This window comes from Rattus norvegicus, chromosome 8 (genome assembly GCF_021556685.1).
Source record: "Rattus norvegicus strain SHRSP/BbbUtx chromosome 8, alternate assembly SHRSP_T2T, whole genome shotgun sequence".
NCBI classification, from domain to species: domain Eukaryota; kingdom Metazoa; phylum Chordata; class Mammalia; order Rodentia; family Muridae; genus Rattus; species Rattus norvegicus.
Genome location: NC_141541.1, coordinates 107,329,077 through 107,354,350, shown reverse-complemented (window position 1 = coordinate 107,354,350; position 25,274 = coordinate 107,329,077). Strand labels below are relative to the sequence as shown.

The 25,274-nt window shown below is 45.2% G+C and overlaps 1 protein-coding gene across 7 annotated transcripts; it reads right to left on the bottom strand.

Moving 5' to 3' along the window:
* Positions 1 to 1,217: 1,217 nt before the first annotated feature.
* Positions 1,218 to 24,332, bottom strand: Faim (Fas apoptotic inhibitory molecule). Of its 7 annotated transcripts, XM_087560242.1 has the most exons (8): positions 24,288 to 24,332; positions 19,383 to 19,451; positions 18,688 to 18,743; positions 12,446 to 12,502; positions 11,351 to 11,483; positions 10,845 to 11,073; positions 4,139 to 4,188; positions 1,218 to 1,692 (listed from the first exon to the last, which is right to left on the bottom strand). In XM_087560242.1, the coding sequence occupies exons 3-8, from the start codon at positions 18,729 to 18,731 to the stop codon at positions 1,543 to 1,545; spliced, it is 663 nt and encodes a 220-aa protein (XP_087416368.1). In that variant the 5' UTR covers positions 18,732 to 18,743; positions 19,383 to 19,451; positions 24,288 to 24,332; the 3' UTR covers positions 1,218 to 1,542.
* Positions 24,333 to 25,274: the final 942 nt, after the last annotated feature.

The following is a 25,274-nucleotide window of genomic DNA, read 5'->3' as shown; positions in this document are numbered from 1 at the left end:
TTTCAGCTCAAGCCTGGCTAATTCTCTTACCATTGAGCCATCACTCATGGTTTCATTCCTAAGTGATAGACTGCCAAGAGGGAGTAAGAATGCTTTTAAAGAATACACTGAGTAGATATGTATATACTTAAATCGTTGTGTGTGTCTGTGTGTGTGCACATGGGGGCAGTGCTGGGTTCAAACGCAGGGCCTCACTCATGCTAGGGAAGCATTCTACCACCGAGCTCATCCCTAAACCCAATTATAAAAGTACTATTTTCAGATTTGTGCAGAGTAAATGTGCAGTAAATGGCACACAGGTATATTAATGTTTATAAGTTGTCTTTGAAACCAGCGTATAGATGAAGACAAGAACATTATCATAGCCCTGAGATTCCTTTTTCTTTCTTTTTTTTTTTTTTTTTTTGGTTATTAATTTCCTCCTAATGTGGGCGTTATAAAAGGACTTCTAGGGCTGGAGAGATGGCTCAACAGGTAAAAGTACCGACTGCTCTTCCAGAGGTCCTGAGTTCAATTCCCAGCAACCACATGGAGGCTCACAGCCATCTGTAATAGGATCCAATGCCCTCTTCTGATGTGTCTGAAGACAGCTACAGTGTACTTATATAAATAAATAAATAAACAAATCTTTATAATCATGTGCCACAACTAACATCATTTAAAATAAAATAAAAGAACTTCTAAGGCTATATACACATATAAGGGGTATTTTTTTTCTTCTCTTTTTCTCAAGGCAGGGTTTCTCTGTGTAACCCCCTGGCTGTCCTGAAACTCACTCGTAGACTAGGTTGGCCTCAAACTCAAGAGATCCACCAACCTCTGTCTCCCAAGTGCTGGGATTAAAGGTGTGAGTGATTTATTTTTATTTTGCGTGTATGACTGTTTTGTCCTAATGTATGAGTGTGTACCATATGCATGTCTGACATCCATGGAGGCCAAAAAAGGGTGTTAGATCCCCTGGGGCTAGAAATATAGATAGTCATGAGCTGCCACATGAATGCTGGGAATTAAACCCAGGTCCTTTGCAAGAGCAGCACGGATACCCAACTGCTGAGCCATCTCTTCAGCACCTACATTAAATTCTCTTAAGATATCATTGAGTTTTTTTCATGCTTTCAGGCAGAAAAATGCTTCTTGTTTTCTCTGACTACATCAATTGCTTCAAATGACAGGCCAACCTAGCTGTACAGGCTCGAAACACACGAAACCACACCCACTGTGGGCACGACCAGCAGCACCATTTTATTTTACAGTGTTTACTATAGTCAAGGTTACTGTTGTGCGATGTGAGTGGTTTTGGTCCATATTTTATTTTCCATTTGAGTTAGAAACATTTTTACATTAGTTAAAAAATAAATTTTTATGAGTCCATGTTTCTTTTTTCTTGACCATTAGAATATTACAGTTTCAAGTAACAAAAGATAAAAATAACAACATTGCAGACTAAATCTACCAATATGTACACCGTGAGCACATTTAATTACCGCAGCCATGGGCAGGTCCTGAGGTCACCTCTTCAGCTCAGAACTCACTAAGACAGCGTCACTGAGTGAGCTCTGGGATTTCCCTGTTATCCACAATGAGCGTGTGGATGATCCCTTCTCTCCTCTTCCCGCTGCTGACGGCCTTTATGTAACAGTCGTGGTTCCCCACGCTGAAGTGTGTTTCAGTCCCGTCATCTACAAACTCGCCCTAGGACAGCGAAGGAGGAAGTCAGTGACGCAGAAAGCTCTTTGTCTGATCAGTAGCATCTTAAAGTCCCAGTCAAGGGGTTGGAAAGATGGCTCAGTAGTTAAGAGCATTGACTACTCTCCCAGAGGACCCTCACGGCAGCTCACAACTGTCTGTGAATCCTGCTCCAGGGGATCTGACATCCTTACACACATGTACATGCAGTCAAAACACCAATGGACATAAAGTAAAAATAAAAAGATAAAAGTTTAAAATAAAGTACTGGTCAAACTCTGCAAAATTAGAGCGAGAGATTATGTTTAGAGCCCTGTGGTTTGAGGGATCTTAAGTTTCAGGAGAAGAAAGTTCTGTGTCCACAGTATAGACAATGTTTGCAAAACTAAAAATGGTGAGCAAATCGATACACAGTTCTCTGTGCTACTTTTCTGCACCATTCTCAGCTTATTCTCAGTATCTCAACTGTCTTTACAACAGCTGCCACAAGTGTCGTTATTGTACCCATTTTATAGACTGGAATTGAAGAGCAACAAATTTAACAACTTGCTGAAGGCCCATCAAGTCAAGGACGGAAGGGTTCCCACTAGAGAACCAGCTCCCTCCAGGTTTAAGGTTAACGGACACCCAGCGTAACCACTCTGTATTGACAGCCCTGACAGTCCTTGGAACCACCCAGTTCTGACCAGGTTGGCCTTGAATTTACAGAGATCTGCCTGTCTCTGCCTCCTGAGTGCTGGGATTAAAGGAAGGCTTGCACCATCATGAGTCCTTGCGACACTCTGGATATACTGGTTTAAATTAAACATTAAAATTAACCCACCTTCACCTTCCCTTTAGTGCTATTTCTAGGAAAGGGGAAATTACATACAAGTTTCATACTTACGGCTCATGTATTTCTATGGAACGGTACTAGAGATAAAGAGCAGGAGCTTGGAGGACATAAATGAATTGTGCCAGAGAGCAAGGGAAGTACCATCAGACTTGAACCTCGTCTCCATGGACTGCAACTGTGACTCAGTGCTGGAGGCCCTCTTAGCATGAGGCCCGGGGTCCCAACAGCACATCTGAGCATCACAGAGATGGGCAGCGTGAGCTAGCCAGGAGTCCACGCTCTCTAAGCAACAGCACTTGGGCTGCAGAGGAAGCTCGTTCTGGGCTCTGAGCTGCCCCAGCAGATGGTCTTTAGGGGATGTGTGATATGCGTGGCCCAGGCATGTCCTGGAGCACTTTGTACTGAGCCTTGGCAGAAGCCTTTGGACGGCCCAGCAAGGGTTGCTAACACAATCAATCCCTGCTTCTTGGCAACTGCACACACGTTAGTGGTGATGCTGGGGTGAAAATGTGTGCTGCATAGGATGGGTGGGCAGCCTGTGCGTGTGCACAGAAGGGGGCAGGCTAAGGTGGGGAAGCTGTCCACAGGGCTCCACCACTGTAAGCAGGCAGTGGGGCTACAGAGAGCTAGCTTCCTGCCAGTCACTGGTAACGAGCACATCACAGACAGACATTATTTTACCCTACCACACTTGTAACTGAAACCCATTACTCTGTACAAATGGCACCCACAACGATCTCTGGGAACCTACCTTTCTATTGTCAGTTTTGCAGTGCCGAGGGTGGAATCGAGGCTCACCCGTGCTGAGTGACTGTGCTGCTGGTGAGCTACAACCCTAGCTTTGATTTATTGTTTTAAAATCCAATTTCATTTAAAAGTTTACTTGAGGGGTTGGGGATTTAGCTCAGTGGTAGAGCGCTTGCCTAGGAAGTGCAAGGCCCTGGGTTCGGTCCCCAGCTCCGAAAAAAAGAACCAAAAAAAAAAAGAAAAAAAAAAGTTTACTTGAGAAGTCTGGTACGGTGGCACACACCTTCCACCCCAGCACTTGGGAGGCAGAGGCAGTCGGATTTCTGTGAGTTCAAGGCCAGCCTGGTCTACAAAGCAAGTCCCAAGACAGCCAGAGCTACACAAAAGGAACATTTCTTTAGACTTTTAAATTTTATGTGTCTGCCTGTGTGTATTACCAGATGTGTGCCTGGTGCCAGCACAGGTGAGAAAAGGGCACTGGATCACCTGGAACTGGAGGTGTGGATGGTTGTGAGCCACCGTGTGGGTGCTGGGAATTGAACCTGTCCTCTGCAAGAGCAGCAAGTTCTCTTAACCATGGAGTCATTTCCTCTGGCTGTGTGTGTGTGTATGTGTGTGTGTGTGTGTGTGTGTGTGTGTGTGTGTGTGTGTATGAGAGAGAGAGAGAGAGAGAGAGAGAGAGAGAGAGAGAGAGAGAGAGAGAGAGATCATGTCTAGCTTTCACATGGCACTGGGAATCCTAACGTAGGTCCCTGTACTTGTCTGACAGTTCACCCGACGAGCGTTCTCTGTAGATCTCGCCCTCCCCACCCTCCCCTCTGTATTATTTTTAAAGAAAAGCTCCAGGATGCGGAACTGAAGGCGACTCACCGCTGTCTCCATCCTCTGACCATTGCACCATACATCCATAGTGTCTTTTTCTGTAAAAGCAACAGGAAATTCAGGTTATAATTCTGTACTTCAGGTTAACTTCTGTTGTAAAGTTGGATAAAGTATAAACCACAATAATATTCTAAAACTCAATACTTTGGAACTTTCAAAATTTGAAGAAACTCGGTTCATAAAAAAAATTTAAGTCCTTTAATCCTTTAAGAAGGTCACAGTCCCATCAGAATATGGTTAAAAAGTTTGATTAAATGAAACAAATTCTGAAGGGCAATCTTTGTAAAAGAGGTTACAAATGAATGAGGGAATGAGGAGGACCTTATTCATAGGAAATGTGATTTAATAAGTTCAAATGGTCGTGGGGGATGTGACTAGACAACTGTCCCATGCATGGACAGAGCTACCGGATGGTGGCACACACTCCTAGATGAGGAGAAACTTCACACATGCGGACTCTACAGTTGGGGACCTGGGGAGCACAAGGTCACTGCGGTATCCTCAGGCAGTAGTTTGCTTCCACAGCTCACAGCAGGGGCAGTCCCCAGTAATGCCTGTCAACGCAGGTGTCCTAAGAATGGGTTGGAAGACTGTGGTCACAGGAACCAGATGAGGAAGCAGAGAGAGAGCCTATGTTTGTGACCTGCACGGGCACTGGGATCCAAGAACAAAGCTATGCCCAGGCGTCGGGTCTGAGGGTCCAGCTGAAGGTGTAAGTCTGGAAGGCTACCTGCTGTAGGGGCACAAGCTAAAGGGGCTTGTCTTCTCGCTACATCCTGAGCCTGACGGGCACCTCATTTGAACTGCAGGAAGCCTCTGAGGAAGGCTAAATGTGATGGGGGGGGGGGGGAGCAGCAGCTCACCCCAGAGGCTGTCTGAATGTGGTTTGCAAATGGTCAGAGGCAGGGAAACCCAATCACAATATGTAGCTGACCACCCAGCACTAAGATCAGTGACAGCCGTAGTGAGAACTGGCAATCAGTCTATTACTGAAACGCACACGTGTTTGGATTATCTAAATTAGCTAGAAGGGTTTGCTGACATGCCCATGAGGAACGTGACTAATCCAGAGCCATGAAGTAAAAACAGATTACATTGGAATACAAATTTTCAAAATGTGAACGAGTGAAAAGACCGTGGATATATGTAAGCAATGTTATAATAACAAGCCAGCACTGCACTGCGGGGCTGTCTCAACACTGACGACAGAAACGAAGGTGAGCATATTCACACACATTAGCTCTCTAACCAGGGGTCTCAACCTTCCTACTGCTGCAACCCTTTAACATAGTTCCTCATGTTGTAGGGATACCCAAGGGTCAAAGTGTCTGTTGCTATTTCATAACTGTACTTACACTGTTATGAATTGTACTGTAAATATCTGAGATGCAAACCTCCCAAGGGGTTGCAACAAACGGGCTGAGAACCACTGCTATAAACCTCTCACAACTAAAATTCCCACTAGTAAGTGTTGGGATGAAGTCAGTCACTGCATCCCTGACCACATCATGGTGACATTCAGAAAGATGGATAGAACAAATGAAGCTTCAGTAAGTGGGGAGAAAGAGTCACAAGACTGGCTGAACTATTGCATCCATGAGAATAAACCCTAGGCAGCCATGCTCTAAGAGGCTGGGATCTGCTCTCCAGCAGGGAAGAACTAACCCAAGGGTGAAAAGGAGGGAAGGGGCAGGTGGGATGGCTCAGTGGTTACAAGCACTGGTTGCTCTTCCAGAAGACTAGGGTTTGATTCTCAGCATTTACGCTGTAGCTCACAACTGTCTGTACCTCCAGTTCCAGGGGACCCAGTGCCCTCTTCTGACCTCTGGAGTAGTGCATGGGGTGCACATGCAGGAAAAACACCAACATGCATATGATGGAACCCAAGCAACGGAGAATGTGAGAAAAATGCTCACATAAGAAAATGGGAGGACGTGTAAATAATACACACATACTTTGCACAAGAAAGAGAAAGCTAGGGGGCTGGGGATTTAGCTCAGTGGTAGAGCGCTTGCCTAGCAAGCCCTGGGTTCGGTCCCCAGCTCCGAAAAAAAGAAAAAAGAAAAAGAAAAAAAAAGAAAAAAAAAAAAAGAAAGAGAAAGCTAGGTTGGGTGTGGTGGTGACACACGCCTTTAGTCCCAGCACTCAGGAGGCAGAGGCAGGCAGATCTCTGAGTTCGAGGCCAGCCTGGTTTACAGAGTGGTTTCCAGGACTACAGAAGAAGCCCTGTCTTAAAAAACCAAAGTAAGTTAAGTAAGAGAAAGCCAACAAGAAATCCCATAAGGACTATACATAAAAATGAAGTTCAAATATGGAAATGGAGTAATTTTGAGTAATAGACATAGGTTATAAACAGAAACAGCTTTCTAATTTCTTGACTATATACTGAATCACCCAACATTCACACAACACAGGATTTACTATTCTAGTAAAATTACTGGCCTTCACAAAAAGGGATAAAATAAGAACAACCTGCATGGTTAAAGGCTCAGAGTTCTCGCAACACTTCCTGCAGATGAGGCTGTGTCTGTGTCACTCGCTCCTCTCTTGCTCTGACCGAGATAACACAGGAGAGAGAGAGTTATTCTGGCTGTTGCTTGAGGAGAAGCAACCCATAATGGCAGGGAAATCATGGCTGTGCTGCTCAGTAGTAGGGGCAGGAAGCAACTGTGTTACACCTTGGTGGGCCTAAAAGCAGAGTTCAGCGGAGAGCAGGTTGGCCGCACATCCCCAAGCCCTGCTCCTGCAGACATACACCCGCCAGCTAGACCCGCCGCCCAATAGGTTGAGCTGTCTGGGACATTTCAAATTCAACCTGAAGTACCTAAAATTCCTGAAAGAAAATGTAAACTGAGAATCTGAGAATATTACATGGAGTCAAACTGACTTTTAAACTTGTGTGTGTGTGTGTGTGTATGTGTGCGTGTGCGTGTGTGTGTGTGTATGCGCACGCACACCAAAAACAAAAGCTGCAAGACTATCAGTATACAAAAATTCAAAATACTGTTTCCATGAGCCCTTCTTCAGGAATGCTGACAGAAGATTCAGGCGTCACAGTGACCAGACAGAAGCAGAAACATAACGACTTGATTTCCGTGTAAGTGAGGGTTGGCAGGAGGAGAGCAGAGAGAGCACAGAACAACTAGAAAATTAGAAAGTGGTGCAGAAACAGTGTGAAAGTATTGATGGTGATTATGTTCACGGTGGCAGCACTGCTAATGGAATTATTATATATGTCCACAATTTGTCAAAAAGCAAGTAAGGTATGTGATACTGTAATTCTATCATCCCATGTGTCCTTGAAAGGGAGGATTCTAAGTGTGGGGAAAGGTGTTAGATAAGATTAAGTAAAACCTATACTCCTCAACGTCTCCTACCAAGTACCATTATGACCTCAGAAGACACCTCAAAGAAAAGTTCCCTCAGAGGCAGGAGGATCTATGAGTTCAAGTCCAGCCTGGTCTACATATTAACTTCCAGGCTAGCCATGGCTACAGAGAGACCCTGTCTCAAAACACAAAACAAAACCAGAAAAGATCTGTCACTATCCTGTCTACTTTCTTCCCTATCCTATTACCACCCTGTTCCCTATCTTTTATATCCATCCATCCACCCACCATCCACCATCCATCCATCCACCCACCTCATCATCCATCCACCTCATCATCCATCCACCTCATCATCCATCCACCATCCATCCACCCACCATCCATCTACCCATCATCCATCCATCCATCCACCATCCACCCATCATCCATCCACCATCCACCATCCATCCACCCACCATCCATCCACCATCCACCATCCATCCACCCACCATCCATCTACCCATCATCCATCCATCCACCATCCACCCATCATCCATCCACCATCCACCATCCATCCATCCACCATCCATCCACCTCATCATCCATCCACCATCCATCCATCCACCTCATCATCCATCCACCATCCACCCATCATCCACCCACCATCCATCCACCCATCCATCCACCCACCATCCATCCACCTCATCATCCATCCACCATCCATCCACCTCATCATCCATCCACCCATCATCCACCCATCCACCTCATCATCCATCCACCATCCATCCACCCACCATCCATCTACCCATCATCCACCCATCATCCACCTACCCATCATCCATCCATCCATCCATCCATCCACCACCCATCCATCATCCACCATCCACCCATCCATCCACCCATCATCCATCCACCATCCACCCATCATCCATCCACCCACCATCCATCCACCCATCATCCATCACCAACCTAATTTCTTTGTTCTGCTCACTGAAAATCAGGAAATGAGAGAACACTCTTAGTATGTGGTCAAATTACATTGAAATGTTGAAATAATTTTTTCTTCAATATCCAAGTGTTGGCACAAATGATCAATACAATTCATCTTATAATGTCGGAGGAAGGAGGCTGGAGGTAGCTGGCAAAGCCCAATAGGAATATGCCAGAGGGAGTCAGGAACCACTCTAACAAGCTCCCCAAGGGTTCAAAACAGCACATTTTTTTGTGGCTCACACAAAATCTAAGCACTTGGGAGTCGGGGCAAAAGGCCAGAGAAATGTTTACAACCAGCCTGGGAGACACGGTGAACACCAGGCCAGAAGAGATGGAGCAGTCAAAACAAATAAACACACATACATAAAGCCCCCCGTCCCCAAAAGGGATATTTTAAGCACCAATGAAAGTGGTAATTGCAATGTACTACGACAAATCAATTTGTTTCTATCTTAGTATTAACAAGGACTTAAAATTGGAAACAAGTCAGCAGTTTGAAGGTCGGAGACTAACGGACTAACAAAGCTACCCTGTGTTTCCCACATGAAATGTAGGTCTCTGCCACCCAACAGCTAGGTGACTGGGAGTGCCTTGCTAGAAAACATCTAGACAGGAAGCAAAGAAGGAAAACAGTCCAAGTATTACTATTTGGCAACAGCCGAATGACTGGTCGAGGCGTTAAGCATTAATGATTGTTGTAATGTTTAATCCTGGCTGTCGACTTGTCTGGATCTGGAATCCACTAGAAGGTTAGCCACAGGGCACGTCTGTGAATGTTCAGGTGAAGTGGAAAGATCCCTGCTAAATGTGGGCAGCACCTGCCAGTGGCAGCTCCTGATGGAAAGGAAGCTTCGCTTTCAGTCTGCCTGCCTTCCAGATAGGCACATCTACCCTGCTGCTGCTGCTGCTGCTGCTGCTGCTGCTGCTGCTGCTGCTGCTGCTGCTGCTGCTGCATCTTCCTTCACTGATAGCAGAAACCAGCTTCATCAGCCTTCCACTGTGGCTCTCCAAGCCCCCTCCAGGCCTTCAGTGCCAGGTTGATGCTGCTAAGGCACCAGACTCATGGGATGAACTGAGTTTTCACCCTCGCCAGTGTGAGGCCACCATGACTGGAATACCCAGACCATAGCAATAAGCCTGTCTGATAGATCTTTAGACAGACAGACAGACAGACAGACAGACAGACAGACAGACACACACACACACACACACACACACACACACGCACGCACGCACGCACACACAGGCACCCTATTAGTTCTATTCCTCTAGGGAACCCTGACTAACACCGTTGTCAGTGCTGAACAATGAACCCTGTGTGTGCATCAGGACACCAGCGAACTCTAAGTTGGTTTTGTCAGAGGGAAATTCCAACAGAACCTAAATGTGACGATTCTTCCGCTGGATATCACTTTACAGAAAACACGGAAGCACCACAAACCAAACTGATATTTTACAGTAAGTCATTATTTATTCACCCCTCCCCCTCTGTTCTTGTAAAAGGACACAGTCTCACTCTGTAGCCCAGACTGGCCTCAACCTTCTGGTCTTAGTCTCTTTTCTCAGTCTCTGAAGCAATGGGACATCCAATATGAGCCACCATTCCTGGCTTTGGGTTTTTTGTGTGACTTATTAGTTGACAAACATTTTTCATCCAAAACCAAATCAAATCAAATTCAGACAAATAAAAACCCTATTGCTAGCGCCCAGCTAGAATGCAGACCACCAAGCCATGCTCAAAGTTCCTTTTGTCTGTGCACCCTCAATACCTGGTAGACTGTCTTCCTTTTGAAAGTCAGTTAACAAACATGACCTAAATAAAGAACTAAAGTGATTTATTAGACCATTTTCGATTAGTTATGTGAGAAGGAAATGGGGGCACTGGAATAACAAAAGGGTGCTTTTCTTGCTGTTGTTTTTTTTTTTTTCTTTTTAAGACAGGATTTCTCTGTGTAGCTCTGGCTGTTCTGAAACTTGCTCTGTAGACTAGGCTAGCCTCACAGAGCTAAAGGCACGCTCTACCATCACCCGGCTGAGAAGGTTACCGCTTAAAAAGCTCATTTTCAACTGAGCTTTGAGGGCTCTGATCTCACGGAACCCTACCCTACTATTACCTGCAGAATATTATTGTCCTCCCCGGGGATTCTTAAAGTTCTAACTGCTTTTTTATTTATAAAGAAAAATACCAAACAGTAGATGTCTGGATAGATACTTCTTAAACCCAGGATTATAATCTTCAAATCCACCCTTATCAAACCTGCCATTAAGACACCACACGAGAAACCCACTGGGCTAAGTGAAGACCCTCTCCCTCGCTTAGGAAAGTACCCACAGGTCAGGAGAGCAGGGCATCACAGTGGCTAGAAGGTTCTGCAGAAACAGCCCTGACTTACCCAGAACAACTCTCAGTTCCTCGCCGTCCAAGTGCAATACCCAGGTGTTGGTGGTCTTAGATCTGTTCTCCATGTACTTCTTGAGGCTCTTCCCGTCGATCTCCAGTGTGTACTCATAGGCGAAGCCACTTATGGCGTCTATATTTATGGTGGCTTTGGTCTTTGCAGCTCCGACAAAGAACGTTTCTTTGCCCACCAATTTGAACATCCACTCTCTTCTTATCTCTTCCTAGATGATAATACACACAGTTTTAATAAACACAGAGGAAAATTAGTATTTAATTTTAAAAATAATGTAAAAAAAATTCAGAGCGTTCAAAGGGCAATACTATTCATTTATTTATTACTTCTTGTCCAGGTTTCACAGGGTTCTAAGTTTAGATGTTAGAAGTTAAAGTCCATGTAAAATTCTGTCATGGCCACTGGATTGCTTTATATAAGCCGTCTACATAGACAAAACCAAGCTTCGCTGTCGTGTTTTTACAAAGTCACACGTGCTCTCCTACCTTCCCATCCACGTACACAACTCGTTTGCCTGACGTGGTCCCATGCTCAAATTCAATCTTGTGCACTCCGTCACTTAATGCTACGTCCCAAACAGCTACGAGATCTGTCATTTTTTCCAGGCTACAGAGAGGGCTAGAGGAACAAAACAGCCATTAAAATGGGCCGAAAAACAGTTAAGAGAATGTTTAACGAATCCTTCCACCATGAAAACACCAGGTTTTCAGGGCCCTAAAGTGATGAGATGATAGAGTAATGTTCCCAGGCACCCTACTCACAGCACATGCAACTGTTCTCTCTCTCTCTGGTTCTTCCCTCAAGAGGCAGCTATGACAGGTACAGCCTAATAATCCCAAAGTCACCTAAATACTAATAAGATTAAGACTGTAACAGTTAATCCCGGACAGCACGTTGTGCTGGGCTGGGCTAGTCCAGTACAGGGAAAGGTCAGTGAAAGTCTCTATGACCACTTCTTAAAAAAAAAGAAAAAAAAAAGCCCAGATAAGAATTCTTCAAACTTTTCAGAACCAATGACTGGGAATTTAACAACAACATTAAAAAAAAAGGTGTCCTGATTTATCATTCAAAAACTGTGGGAAGTTTGATATGGATACAGATGATAAGCTTTGTGCAGCCATGTTTACTGCAGTAGCGGGGGTCACAGCTGCCTGTGGCTGGCTGGTGCTCTCGGTGAGCCAGTTTGTCACTAAATCACACCACTCTCCATGAGGTACAGAGCCCCCAAAGTTTAAGCAAGGGCCACGGTGACAGTAAATGTCAAGAGGAGAATGCTGTAAACAGAGGACTCTGGCTGCAACACTGTTCTCTGGAATCTTCCTCTCTGCCCGTTCTAAGCTCTTACTCTGTCTGCTCTAAACCATCTTCGAGGGGTTGCTAAGACTTCTGTGCTGAGGAGGGTCTCTGGAAGAGGACACCACATTGACGGTGGCCACATCCACACAGGTGGCCACATCCGCTCACCATCCTCCTCTGTGGTGACAGAGAACGTGTCCCCAAGAGACGCAGACCTCTTCAGGCCGATCCTAACAACCCCCAAACTTTCTAGGGCCAGTTTTATTGCAAATCAAGACATTTACCTTTCATCATCTTCAAAGATAGGACTGTCATCTCCAGACGCCATGGTTAGCAACAGCCTGCCATCCAATTAGCAGCCAGAAGAGAGAAAAGCAGAAACGCAGCACAGACAGGTTGGAAGCAGCAAAGACAGCTACAAAGGCTTTTTTTTTTTTTTTTAAACTTTGCAATCCTTTCTTTCATAAATTGCTCGTGTGTTCTGATGAAGCTGCACTTATGTCCGGTAGAAGACGTCTTTTGTTTTCAGAGAGGGCTGGGCATACAGATCAGCCAATTCATTTTTTCTATGTTAAACATTTACAATTTATTTATTTACTAATTAAAAACTTTTTTTTTTGGAGACAGGGTGGGTCTGACTGTCCTTAACTCACTCTGCAGACCACGCTGGCCTCGAACTTCTCACAGATCCAACTGCCTCTGTCTCCAAAGTGCTGGGATTAAATCCAGGCAAGCATTTATAATTTCTTAAAAATAGTTCGTTAAAACGGGGGCATAGATTCTAGTTTGTCTTGAATATTACATCATAGCAGAGCTTGTAAGAGCCTAAGGAACCATCCCAGTCCCAGGTGTCTTGCCTGGAGCACAGGAAGCCCCAGGGCTTTGAGGCAGGAGACAAACAGCTCTACCCAGTGAGTAAGTGAAACTCCAAAGCAAACACAAGGGCAGCTTCAATATTCAGGGCGAGGTTTGAAACCCAACCCTTATAGTATATTTTAGAAGGCTAACACATAATTAAAATCATTTTCCTCCAGGGAGATCATGAATGTGTGTGAAGTAGCTAAGAATATGCTAGCCTGTTCTGTGAGAGCAAAGTTTACCCGCTCGTTTACTTAAGCCAGCAAGTCCACAGCAACAGGCCTCATTCAGTTCTCCAGCAGCGTCTCATCTTGAAGCAGAGACGGGGACCAAGCAATGAGGGCACTGTTCCAGTGTTTGTTAAATTCCGTGAGCCGGAAGGGTGCCTACGCAAACACTACACAGAGAAGGCTGGGGTGCTAGGGAACTACTCAGAAGCGTACGTTTGCTAACACGCACAGGAGCTGCAGATGGGGAAGCTACAGTGGGCAGCCACTCCTGCAATGCTTTTACAGACTTGGCTGTGTTTTGCTTCCAAGACGTGCTCCAGTTTTAACACCCTCCTCAATAAGTGTCTTCCCCGCCTGCATGTCCACGGGTGTTTTCCCCTTGCTAATAAGGGGAGACTGTCAACCCCTTCTGCTGGAAAAAGTCAGGTGCCACAAATCGTTTCAGAACTATTAGAGACAGGTTTCTACGTCTAGCAATAGCACACACCCAGTGACGTACTATAGCTGCTGGATATCAGAGAGGATGGAGGGATGTCACTCGAATTTTGCTACAGAACTTTTTTTTTTCTTTTCTTTTTTTTTTTCCGGAGCTGGGGACTGAACCCAGGGCCTTGCGCTTGCTAGGCAAGCGCTCTACCGCTGAGCTAAATCCCCAACCCTTGCTACAGAACTTTTAAGAGTGTTCTAGAAAGGTCTCCACTCAAACCTGAGAAAGTTGATGTATTTTGTAAAGAGCTCCGAACATTACTAAGAGGCACTAAATAAAGCACGGGGCTGGAGAGATGGCTTAGTGGTTAAGAACACGAACTGTTCTTCTAGAGGACACTAGTTCAGTTCCTCCCACCCAAGTCAGGGAGCTACCAACCACCTGTGACTCATGCAGTAGGAAGCCCCAATGTCCTCTTTTTTTTTTTTTTTTCTTTTTTCTTTTTTTTTTTTTTCGGAGCTGGGGACCGAACCCAGGGCCTTGCGCTTCCTAGGTAAGCGCTCTACCACTGAGCTAAATCCCCAGCCCCCCCAATGTCCTCTTAAGACTCCAAGGGCACCTGCACTCCGGTGCGTGCACACATCCCTCCCCTCCACACATACACACACATAATATAAAAGTAACTTTTTCGTAAAGATGACACGTAGGATCACCTTAATTTTAACCTTTTCTGATCGAAGCACAATGGACACTGGGTCATTCGGTATGGTAGCACACGCCTTTGATCGCAGTACGTGTGAGGCAGAAGCAGGTGGATCTCCATGAGTTTGAGGTCAGCTTGGTCTACATACTGAGTTCCATGATAGCCAGAGCTAGAGTGAGACTGTCTCAACAAAACAAATAATCAAATAAAACAAAACATCAAATAAATAAAAAAGTAAATTAAATAAAAGACACAGTGAGCCTTCTATGGTGAGTTGAAAGGGAAGTTTAAAAAAAAAGATTATGCCAGTAGCAGTGGCTCACACCTTTAACCCCAGCACTTGGGAGGCTGAGGCAGGTAGATCTCTGTGAGTGCAAAGCCAGCCTGGTCTACCGAGTGAGTTCCAGGACAAGCAAGAGCCACACAGAGAAACCCTGTCTTGAATATCCAAAAGAACAAACAAACAAACAAACAAACAAAAAACAGAAAAAGCCAAGATGGCATTTTATCTTTAAAAAAACACTTGAAACGATCAAGAGATATTGATATATGCACAATTATTCACAGACTCCTTAGGAATTAGTGATGTTCTGCTCTCCAATAATTTAGGGTGCACAATCTTAGGAGAAACTTATATAAAATGGTCAGAGTAAGCAACGAACTGGCAAATTCTACTTATAACTGTGTATATCAAGCTGGCAAAACACAAATTCACAAATCAATACAAAATTAGTTTCTATGTTTTTGTTTGTTTTTTTCTCCTGTAGATATGGTCAAATAAGAGAAAGGATACCTTGGTGAAAGTTAGCAAGCATTCTCAGTTTTCCCTGTCCAAGTATCCACTGTTCTTAAGCCAGACTTTAGAAAAATAAGATTTGTTATTATTTCTACCATTGTGTGTGTGTGTGTGTGTGTGTGTGTGTGTACAACAGCATAACCAAAGTTCACAGAAATAAAATATGCATTTACCTGGCATCTACACACACACACACACACACACACACACACACACACACACACATACACAGAGAGAGAGAGAGAGAGAGAGAGACACAAACACGCACGCACTCGAGTACAGGTGCCCACGGAGGCCATGCGAGGATAGCAGATGCCCTACAACTCGAGTTGCAGGTGATTGTGAGCCTCTGAGGCTCTGTTTTGAAAAGCACTAGTGCCCCCCTAACCTCTGTCTCTCCAGCCCCCAAAGACCTAAACCTCTTTTTGAAAAGGACTGTAAAATCTTTTAATAGCGCTCATGGCTTCTGAAAGGCTACAAAGCACGGAAGCCTGTGCCGCTGTCAAGAAGAAACTTTTAAAAGTGCTTTCTATACGAGGACTAAACCTTGGTACAACCCAGGCCTACAATTTCAACCATGAAAGGCCCTAACGAAACCAACGAGCTCACTTCAGCTGACTCTCTCCCTCATCACGGAGATAGCAAAGTAACAGAGGCCTCTTTAAGTGACACCCCATTGCTGTTCCTGATCTGTTCAACTCCCCAACGAGGCCACAGGCACAGAGGGCCCTGAGTGTGAAGAGCATTTTTCCACAAGATCCCATCGAATCTCATAACATTTAAGAACACATTCAGAACACCTCTACAAGGGTTCTGTTTCACAACAAGTTTTGCTTTTCTGTTTTTTTTTTTTCCAGAAGTTCCAAAGGTCTTGTGACTTGTGATCTTACACATTTCAAGTTCAGTGCCTTAAAAGTCACTGGAGTTGCTCTCTTAGCCCAACTGTCTTTTTTTCTTAAATTACTTTGGCTGTGGTCAATATAATCCATATTATACCTTTCGATTTTCACTTGTTTCATGCCTGCATTCTTACCTAAAGTCAGACTCCAGCGCTCGCCACTCTGTCCTAAGCCTCATCATGACTTGCACAGGTCTGCTTTTAGCATAAAACCTTATATAGCAGAGTAACAATCTCCAGATGACTAATGACCTGCTAAGTACTCAGACCCCATGGAGATGATTTTTACTAGAAACTGTATTTCTAAACATTCATTCAGTATTTCAGAAATGGTGTGTATCTAATTTAATTATGATGACGTCACCAGTCAGTAACACCACCCACAATAGAATTTACATGAGCATTGGTTGCAGTGCAAGGCAATTTTCAGACTTGTGTTTACACGCTGTCACAGATGACAGATTGAATGAAACGTTAGATAGTTAAACAGTAAAACAATTCAACTCCCTGTCCCACCATCTTCCCCCTTGAGTAAAACGTGATTTCGCTGGGTTTCATTGAACCAATTCATTACATACCCGAGACAGGTTTCCAAGTCAGCCTTTGCAGGAGAGAAACTACAGAATCCTACGAAGAGACTACAGAATCCTACTCTGGTCGTTTAAGTAAGATAACAGGCTTCTTCTTTAAGCAACTCGAGTTCAGCTTACTGCAACAGTAGAGCTGTTCAGGAATAAATTTGTCCCCAAACCTCCATGAAGGAATTAGCTACAGCCAGCAAGGATGCTGCAGCAGACTGCTCTCAAGAGCTCCTGTCCACCTAGCACTTACTGCGAGGTTAGCTCGGCCCCCTGCAACCCGGGAGGTTCGTGTAGGCGGTTCTCATCTCCCGGGGGTATTTCGGCCAAGGCCGCCAGGGACGCAATCAGCAGCGGCTTCAAGACTCGGAGAGGTCCGAAGCCCCAGAACTCCGGATCGCGCCCTGAACACTGCGCCGAGGCACCGAAGGGTCCGCTGCTGCAGGTAGCCGCCCTGCACCCGTTCCCTCTTGACCTGAGGCCACCGCGGTTTGGTGTCTGCCGACCGAGGCCTGGGCACCACGCATTTCGGAGTCCGCTCGGTCGAGCCGAGCTAGATGCGCCCGCCGAAGCTTCCAGCACCGCCTCCCGCGCTCACCTGCTCCGCGCGCCGCCACCGGCTCCCGATCCCACGACGTAGTCAGCAGCTGTCGCGGCCGCGCCCACCGGGCTCCCGCACCCTCATGCCAGGCGCCCAGCCTCCTACTGCCTTCCGGGCTCGACGAGACCCCGCCCACTGCTCTACTGAGCTTGCGCTAGTGTGTGGGCCCTCTCCAGAGGCCCCGCCCACCCCCTTGCGGAAAGCCAATTGCCCTGCCTACCCTCCGCTTTGGGACCAATCCCGCCCTTGCTGTGCGCAGCGGAGCGGTCAGCAGTGCGCCCTGCTGCGCCGCTGCTGTGCGGCTGCTGCCCCTATCCCTTGCGGGTGGTACCTTCTTGGTGTTCTGCAGGTCTGGCAGCTGTGTTTGTAGCCTTCGGGATAATCCGCACTTCCGGGTGAGGCAACTACTCGGCAGAGACCCTTTGTTCCCACTGTCCTGCTGGTTTTCCATTCTCTGCTATTGAACGGTCACTTTAGGTGGAAGAGTCCAGCCTTTGAAACTCTCTGCACGCTCACAGATGTCGTTTGGCCACCGAACCTTACACTTAGTCCAGAGCTTTTTGCTCGCCTGGTCTCCCTATTATTGGGACATTTTATAGTTCTTCCTTATAGTGGTGAGATGTTTGAATTTCACTTACTGACAGACAAGCCTTGAGGAATGGTGGTAGAGCTCAATAATAAGGCACTTAGTTATCCTGGTTGAGGTCCTGGGTTACTTATATTATGTGTTTAATGTATATACTACGTATGTACAAACACACAACCACTGCATTGTCCCTAATGTAACAAAAATGCTATTGTAAAATCTCAGACAAACAGATGAGTAGTGTCATAGGATCTACAAATAGAGCCTCGTAAAGTAAGGGGAACAAACCAAAGCAGAGATTTTTTTTTTTTAAGTTTGATAAAGATCTTGTTTGGGAGTGTTTGTCCTTGTTTAGTTGATATTTAAGAGAAGCTCGCTATGTAATTCATAACAGCCTCACACTTGAATTCCAGACCCTCCTGCCTCAGTTTCCCCAGTCCTTGGATCACCAGGTCTATCTATCTACCCAACACTGAGGAGGTTGAAACAGGAGGATTGCAAGTTCCAGGCTACCCTAAGCTTTATAACTAAACCTTGTTTCAAAAACAGAAGGAGTAAAATCTAATGAAGCAGAAGTTTAAGGCAGGATATCCACAACATTAAAGAACACTGGTCTACTTAATATTCTGAAAATTCTGACTGACATGGCAATACATTTTTTTAAAGGAAAGAACATACAAATGGGAACTGGACAAAACAGATGGCGGACACATTGTACCCCTTACATAAAAGAGTTTCTATGAATAGATTTTTAAAGTGCCAAATGGAATTTTTAAATTATTAGTGCAGTGTACAAATAGGATATTAAAAGGACAGAAAATAAAAATGGTCGATTTAAAAAGACCTTACCTTTTCTGATCTCTTGCACGGGAGGAAAAGTTTGAACTCACCATGGACTCAACCAACTGCAACTCAGAAATATTTTGTGAGGTCTAAAAGTTGCCTAGCATATCTGAAGCCCTCGGTCTAATACTCAACACTACAAAACATACCATCGAAGAATCGCTATGCACAAATACATCTACCTATAATTTAATCGTACTGAGTACATGCAGATTTATTATTCCCATCTTCCTAGTCCATAAATGTGATATGACTATTTACAAAGCAACCATAATACAAATAATCATATTACAACCGTATTACATAGCAATGATTAAGTATATGGTATAAGTGATGATTCTGTGCAAATGCAGCGACATTATATGTGGAATATTAGCATTCTTGGATTTTTTTTCTTGGATTTTTTTATTTACATTTCAAATGTTATTCCCTTTCCCGGTTTCCCAGACATAAGTCCCCTATCCCATCTCCCTCCCCTTCTTCTATAAGGGTGTTCCCCTCCCCACCCACCCCCCCCTTTCTGCCACCCCTCTCCCTGACATTCCCTTACACTGGGGGTCCAACCTTGGCAGGACCAAGGGCTTCTCCTTCCATTGGTGCCCAACAAGGCCCTCCTCTGCTCCATATGCAGTTGGAGGGGTTTTTTTAAAGTGCTGGGAATGAAGCCCAGGGTGTCACACATGCTAGGTAGATATACGTACCACTGAGTTAAACCTTCAGCCCTCATCCTTAGATTTCAGTGTCTACTGTGAATTTCTGGAGCTGATTCCCTACAGACACCAAAGGAATGATGACTATATACAAACTGGCCAGCCTAAATGAGAGAAATTTATTCCCTCATAGTCTTGGATGCTACAAGTCCCAAATCAGGGTGTTGGCAGAGTTGGTTGCTTTGTTTGAGAGGGAAGGCCTTCCTGCTGGTTTTCCACCTTGGCAGTCCTTGGTTAGTAAAGGAAGGCATCATCCTGAACTCTGCCTTCATCTGTGTGTGTGTGTGTGTCTGTGTGTTTGAGTGTGTGTGTATTTGAGTATGTGTGAGTGTGTGTGAGTGTATGTGAGTGTGTATGTGTGTGTAAGAGAATGTGTGTGTTTGAATGTGTGTATGTGTGTGAGTGAGTGCGTATGTGTGTGTGTATTTGAGTGAGTATGTGTGAATGTGAGTGTATGTGAGTGTGTATGTGTGTGTAAGAGAATGTGTGCGTGCGTGTGTGTTTGAGGGTGTGTGCGTGTGTATGCGTATGGTATTTGAGTGTGAGTGTGTGTGTGAGTGTGTGTGTGGGTATGTGTATGTGTTTGAATGTGTGTATGTGTGTGAGTGAGTGTGTATGTGTGTGAGTGTGTGTATGTGTGTTTGAGTGTGTGTGAGTGTGTATGAGTGTGTGTGACTGTGTGTGAGTGTATATGTGTGAGTGTTTGAGTGTGAGTGTGTATGTGTGTTTGAGTGTGTGTGTGAGTGTATGTGTGTGGGTGTGTGTGTGTGTGTTTGAATGTGTCTATGTGTGTGAGTGAGTGTGTATGTGTGCGAGTGTGTGTATGTGTGTTTGAGTGTGTGAGTGTGTATGAGTGTGTGTGTGAGTGTGTGTTTGTGTGTCTGTGTGTGTGTTTGTGTGTGTTGTATGTTGCACATGTATGTCAGTCATTTCCTTTCTTTATAACATGTAAGTTAAGCAGAATTAAAGCCCATTTAGAGTAATTACGTTCTTCATTTTAACTTACTTTGTAAAAACACTAGCCACAAAGTCATATTCTGAGGTTCTGCAAATTAGCACTTCACCATACATATTTGGAGGGGGGCAGGGCATAATTTAACCCATAACATACAGACCCAGAGGGAAACTGAATGCAGAGGCAGGGTTTGGAGCATTGCAGCTGCAAATCAAAGAACACCAAGGACTGTTAGCTGTCATCAGAAATAGAAATAGGGAAGATGCTTCGTTAGAAGCTTCAGAGGGAGCAGAGCTTGCCAGCACATCCGTGTCAGCCTGTCAGCCTCTAGAACTGTGAGAATATGCTCTTTTCTTTCTTGTTTTCAGCCACTACTAAGTCTATGGTGATCAGTTAACAGTAGCAATAGGAAACTGGTCCATTGGGTACTTTGAACTCAATGGATGCATGTTGAATGAATGACAGCACCAGCACATAGAGCTACAGACAGATAAACAGTTGGGTTGGTAAAGGAAAGTGTTCGCATCACAAAGAAACCATTTTTCTCATGATCCATATACCATTATGTGCCACAGACACTGATCCTGCCCATGCTGGTGGACAAGAAATCAGAAGTGGTACAAGGCCTCCTTTCTGTTGAGACCTGCATCGGGACTTTTCCTGAAGGGATGTGGACTAACAACTATTAACTAGTCACTCCAGGTAGTGCACCAAGTGCTGGCCAGAGAAATCAGTCCAACTTTATCAAGCATTGTGAACAGATTAGTTTATTTTACAGATTGCAAGGAATTCCACAGGAGAGTCTCCTCTTCCCCAGCAATTGTTTACTGCTTAAATAACCTCAGTGAGGGGCTTTATGCCTCACGAGTGTTAGGATTCTTCTGAGTTCTAATTTTCTGGAGAGGGTGCCTCCTGAGCAACCCCTTCCTCCCTCCTCCTCCCCTTCATAAGGAATGTTTAAATATGGAGGAGACAGCAACACGCTAAGAAAACTGGCCAGACTTCCTGGTGTGTGCCAGGCTGTATCCAGTCAAGCAGAGCACAGCACAGTGTGAAAACATGCCCAAGGCTGCCAGGGACCTTTTATCCCTCCCATGGGGACAAGATGCTGCTGCTGCAAGAAATACTCATCTAAGACTCTCGCTTAAAAGCATTTACTTCCTTCTGCCATTGGCTCTTAGGTTCCCTGGATGTTGTTAATACAAGGAAGCATATAGATTTCAAAGGCATCGAGATAGCTTTGGTACAGTCAGTCTCCCCTCCACATTCTCTTTCCTAGTCTCTGTCATGCTCATTGGGATTCTTTAAAATAGTCCAAGTTTCCATTCATCTTTCCCTTTGACTCACTCTCACCATCCCACACCTCAGGACCACAGAAAAATCTCAGCTAGAGCAGAAAAGCTACAAGGTAAAGAAAACCAAAGTCACCGTGACAGCTATTGATACAAAAAGCTAGGGCCCCGAGCAATGGGTGGCCCTGTAACTGTATAGCCCTGTGTTTAGAGGACCAGACAGAAGACATCGAGTTCAAGGTCAGCACTGGGATTGGAGTTTTGCTTTCTCAGGACACCTGTCTGGGGTTAAAACCGTCTTAAAACGCAGGGTGTTCTCATCTCCTCTCTGCAGCTGAAGATGATCTTAAACTCTTGGCTCTCCTGCCTCTCTCTGCCTCCCTTGTGCTGGGACCACAGAGGAGCACCACCATACTTGGATTCAATAGTCCTCTTAAAAGTTAAATATTCAACTGCTATACATCTACTCTGCCAGATGTTTTCTGAGACGAGACCCCATTACAGAGGCAAGGCTGGCAAGCAACTCGAGAGCCTCCTGTTCAGTTTCCTGGGTGTGGAGAAAGGACATGTGCACCGCCACAACTGCTTTATAAGATTTTTTTATTTGGCAACAGAGAATCTATAGGCAAGGTATGGGGACACGCACTTGCACATCTGTCATCTCAGCACATGGGAAGCAGAGGCAGGAAGATCTCAAGCTGGAAGCCAGGTCAGCTAGCCTATGCTACATGACTATACCCAATCTTACAAGAGAAAGAGGGAGGGTTGCTACTGGTATATTGTTCGGCATGAAAGAGAGCAATTTGTATGCGATTTTAAAATGTGTTACACAAGAACACATCACCTCAGTAAACCAAAGTGACCGTGGCCCAAATTCTATGTTCAAATGTGGTATGTGATTCATGAGATGCTTATAGTAAGATAACAAAGAAAATCATAAATTCACACACTTTTTTTTCAGTTACATTGGTGACCACATCAGGAAAGTAGGCTACAGCAAAGCTGGAAAATATCCAGCATTGGCCTCAGATGCCCACTGATGGCCGATGTGGAGGGTAATACAGACCAGATAGAGAGGCTCCAAGGTTTGTTACCTGGCCTTTGACCTTCACTCATTGATTCATAACTGGTCAGATGCTAAGAATAGGGGCTGGAGAGATGGCTCAGTGATTAAGAGCACTGACTGCTCTTCCAGAGGACCTGAGTTCAGTTCCCAGCAACCACATGGTGACTCACAACCGAATCCAATGCGCTCTTCTGGTGTATCTGAAGACAGCTTTAGTGAACTCACATAAACAAACAAACAAACAAACAAACAAACTTTTAAAAAAATTCTAAGAATAAATGCCACACATGGGGCATCTACAGAACTCCCCCCGAGGTACAAGCACACCACTGAGATGGCAGAAAGGCTATCCGAGCCAAGGATGAGCTCCCATGAGGCAGGTCTTTATGTTGGGTGTACTTCAGCTCTAAATCCCTTACACAGACACAGAAACGAAACGGTTGTATGTGTAGTCAGAGGGGGAGGGGCCCTCAGTGTGCCCTGTGCATGCATGTGACCCTAGCTCTTGGAAGAGCGATCAGTCTGGAGCTTTGGAAGTTCCGGACTGGACTGGACTGCCTAGTAAAACGATGTTTCAAACAAACTTAAAAAAAAAAAATAGTTTCGTTCCAACTATGGTGGAGCTAGAGAAGGACACAGACATTTCAGAGACTGATAGATGAGGCTGCCGTTCTCGGGAGGCCCTCTCAGGCTGAGCACTTGAATCACGTTGAGGTAAGAAGTATCCACTAGTACGATTGTGTCATGAAGACTTGTGTGACTTTATTCCTGGTTAGGCATGAGCAAACGTCTTTCCTACTAGATAAGGAACCAACAACAGACCAAGGAAGGATACCACCAACATCCAACTTGGTGGACCCACGGGTCTAATCGGGGTTACTTACGGGACTGACTACGGGTCCTGTCAGGGATTACTCACAGGAGCAGAAGTTACCCAAAGTAGAAGGTGACTAAACTGACAAGGGGAAGGGGGTGGGTGGAAATGGCAAGGGGACAAGAGGAAGTAACAAGAGCTAAATATAAGGGAGCTGCAGAGGTGGCTCAGTGGTTAGGAGCACTGGCTGCTCTTCCAGAGGTCCTGAGTTCAAGTCCCAGCAACTACAGGGTGGCTCACAACAAATCTGTAATGAGGTCTGATGCCCCCTTCTGGGAATGCAGATAGAGCATTCATATAGATAAAATAAATAAATAAATCTTTAAAAAAAAACCAGTTAAGTATGATCAGAACACACTGTTCGCGTATGATTGTATGAAACCCATTATATATGTACATATATATATATATACTAGTATATCCTAAGAAAAACAAAAGCTCACTCATTTGAGGACTGATAAGATAGCTCAGTAGATTAAGGTTCTTGCTGCCAAGCCTGAGGCCCTGAGTTTGATCCAGTGAGTAGAGAAACAAGCAACTCCACCAGATGCCCCTGACATCCACATCATTACTGTGGCAGACTTCTCCCCCATCCCTCCCCCCAACTCCCCGCAAATAAATAGAATGTAGTAATTTTTAAAAGCTTGCTAAATTTATTAAATTTAATAGATAGTTTTACCCCCTGCCCATACTCTCATACTCTTCTTACCTTCAACAGTTTGGCTGACCTCTCCCTTCAGCTCATCTGACCAGCAAATAGGAAGCTAGGCTCTTGGCTTACAGTGCCCTCCCCTAACCCTCCCCTAAACCTCCCGCACCACCACCCCCCCTTGTTTTCGGAGGCATCAGTGCACTTCCGACACCCTTTTACACCGTCTGCTTGTAACTGCCTCCCCTTAAGTTGAATAAACGCTTCACAAAGGCAGGGCTGGGCTTTATTTTGTTGTAGTTCGCTGACATCATGCCAGGACAAAAGGTCTGAGACCGACAGTCTAGCATTTTAAGCTTTTTATAGCTACTTAACCCGTACCCTCCTATCGCCTGGCAGCGCGCCCTCTGGTGGGCACCGGCCTGAGCCGCGCAGGTGACTGCGCAGGCGCTGGACACCTTAAGCGTTCCAGCTGTTCTGAGGAGACTTTCTGAAGTTTTGCTTTACAGGAGATGCGAAGGGTGAAGGATTGGGGAGGACCGGATGCAAGACCTGGCCGGCCAGGAACCTCGGTGTCACTTGGAAAGCTTTCTTTTTTCAAGGAGGAAGACTGCTTAGTTTTAGAGGGCTTTAGTTTTCCCCAGACCTCACCTCAGTGACATCTTCTCCTCTCCTCCTCTCCTCCTTTCAGGCTTTGCTCTCCCGCGGTGGGTGGCGAAGCCGTGAGAACTGATGCCAGGGAGTCACCTAGTCTTGGCGGGTTGCCCTGACAATGCGTCCTGGTGCCCCAAGATTCCCGGTCCTTGTCAGCTAGAGATTGGAACCCGCATCACTGGCTTGTGTTCTATGGTGCAGGAGAATTGGGGTTTTGTGTGTGTGTGTGTGTGTTGTGTGTGTGTGTGTGTGTGTGTTTCTCCGTCTACCTCCTATTGATCTACTTTTAGATTTTGTTTTGATAAAACACTGGAATATGGTTGTAAAAGGAATGACTAGTGACTGTAAACAAATGTGGAAAGTTCCCATCTGAAGGGGTCTTCTTCCCACTCA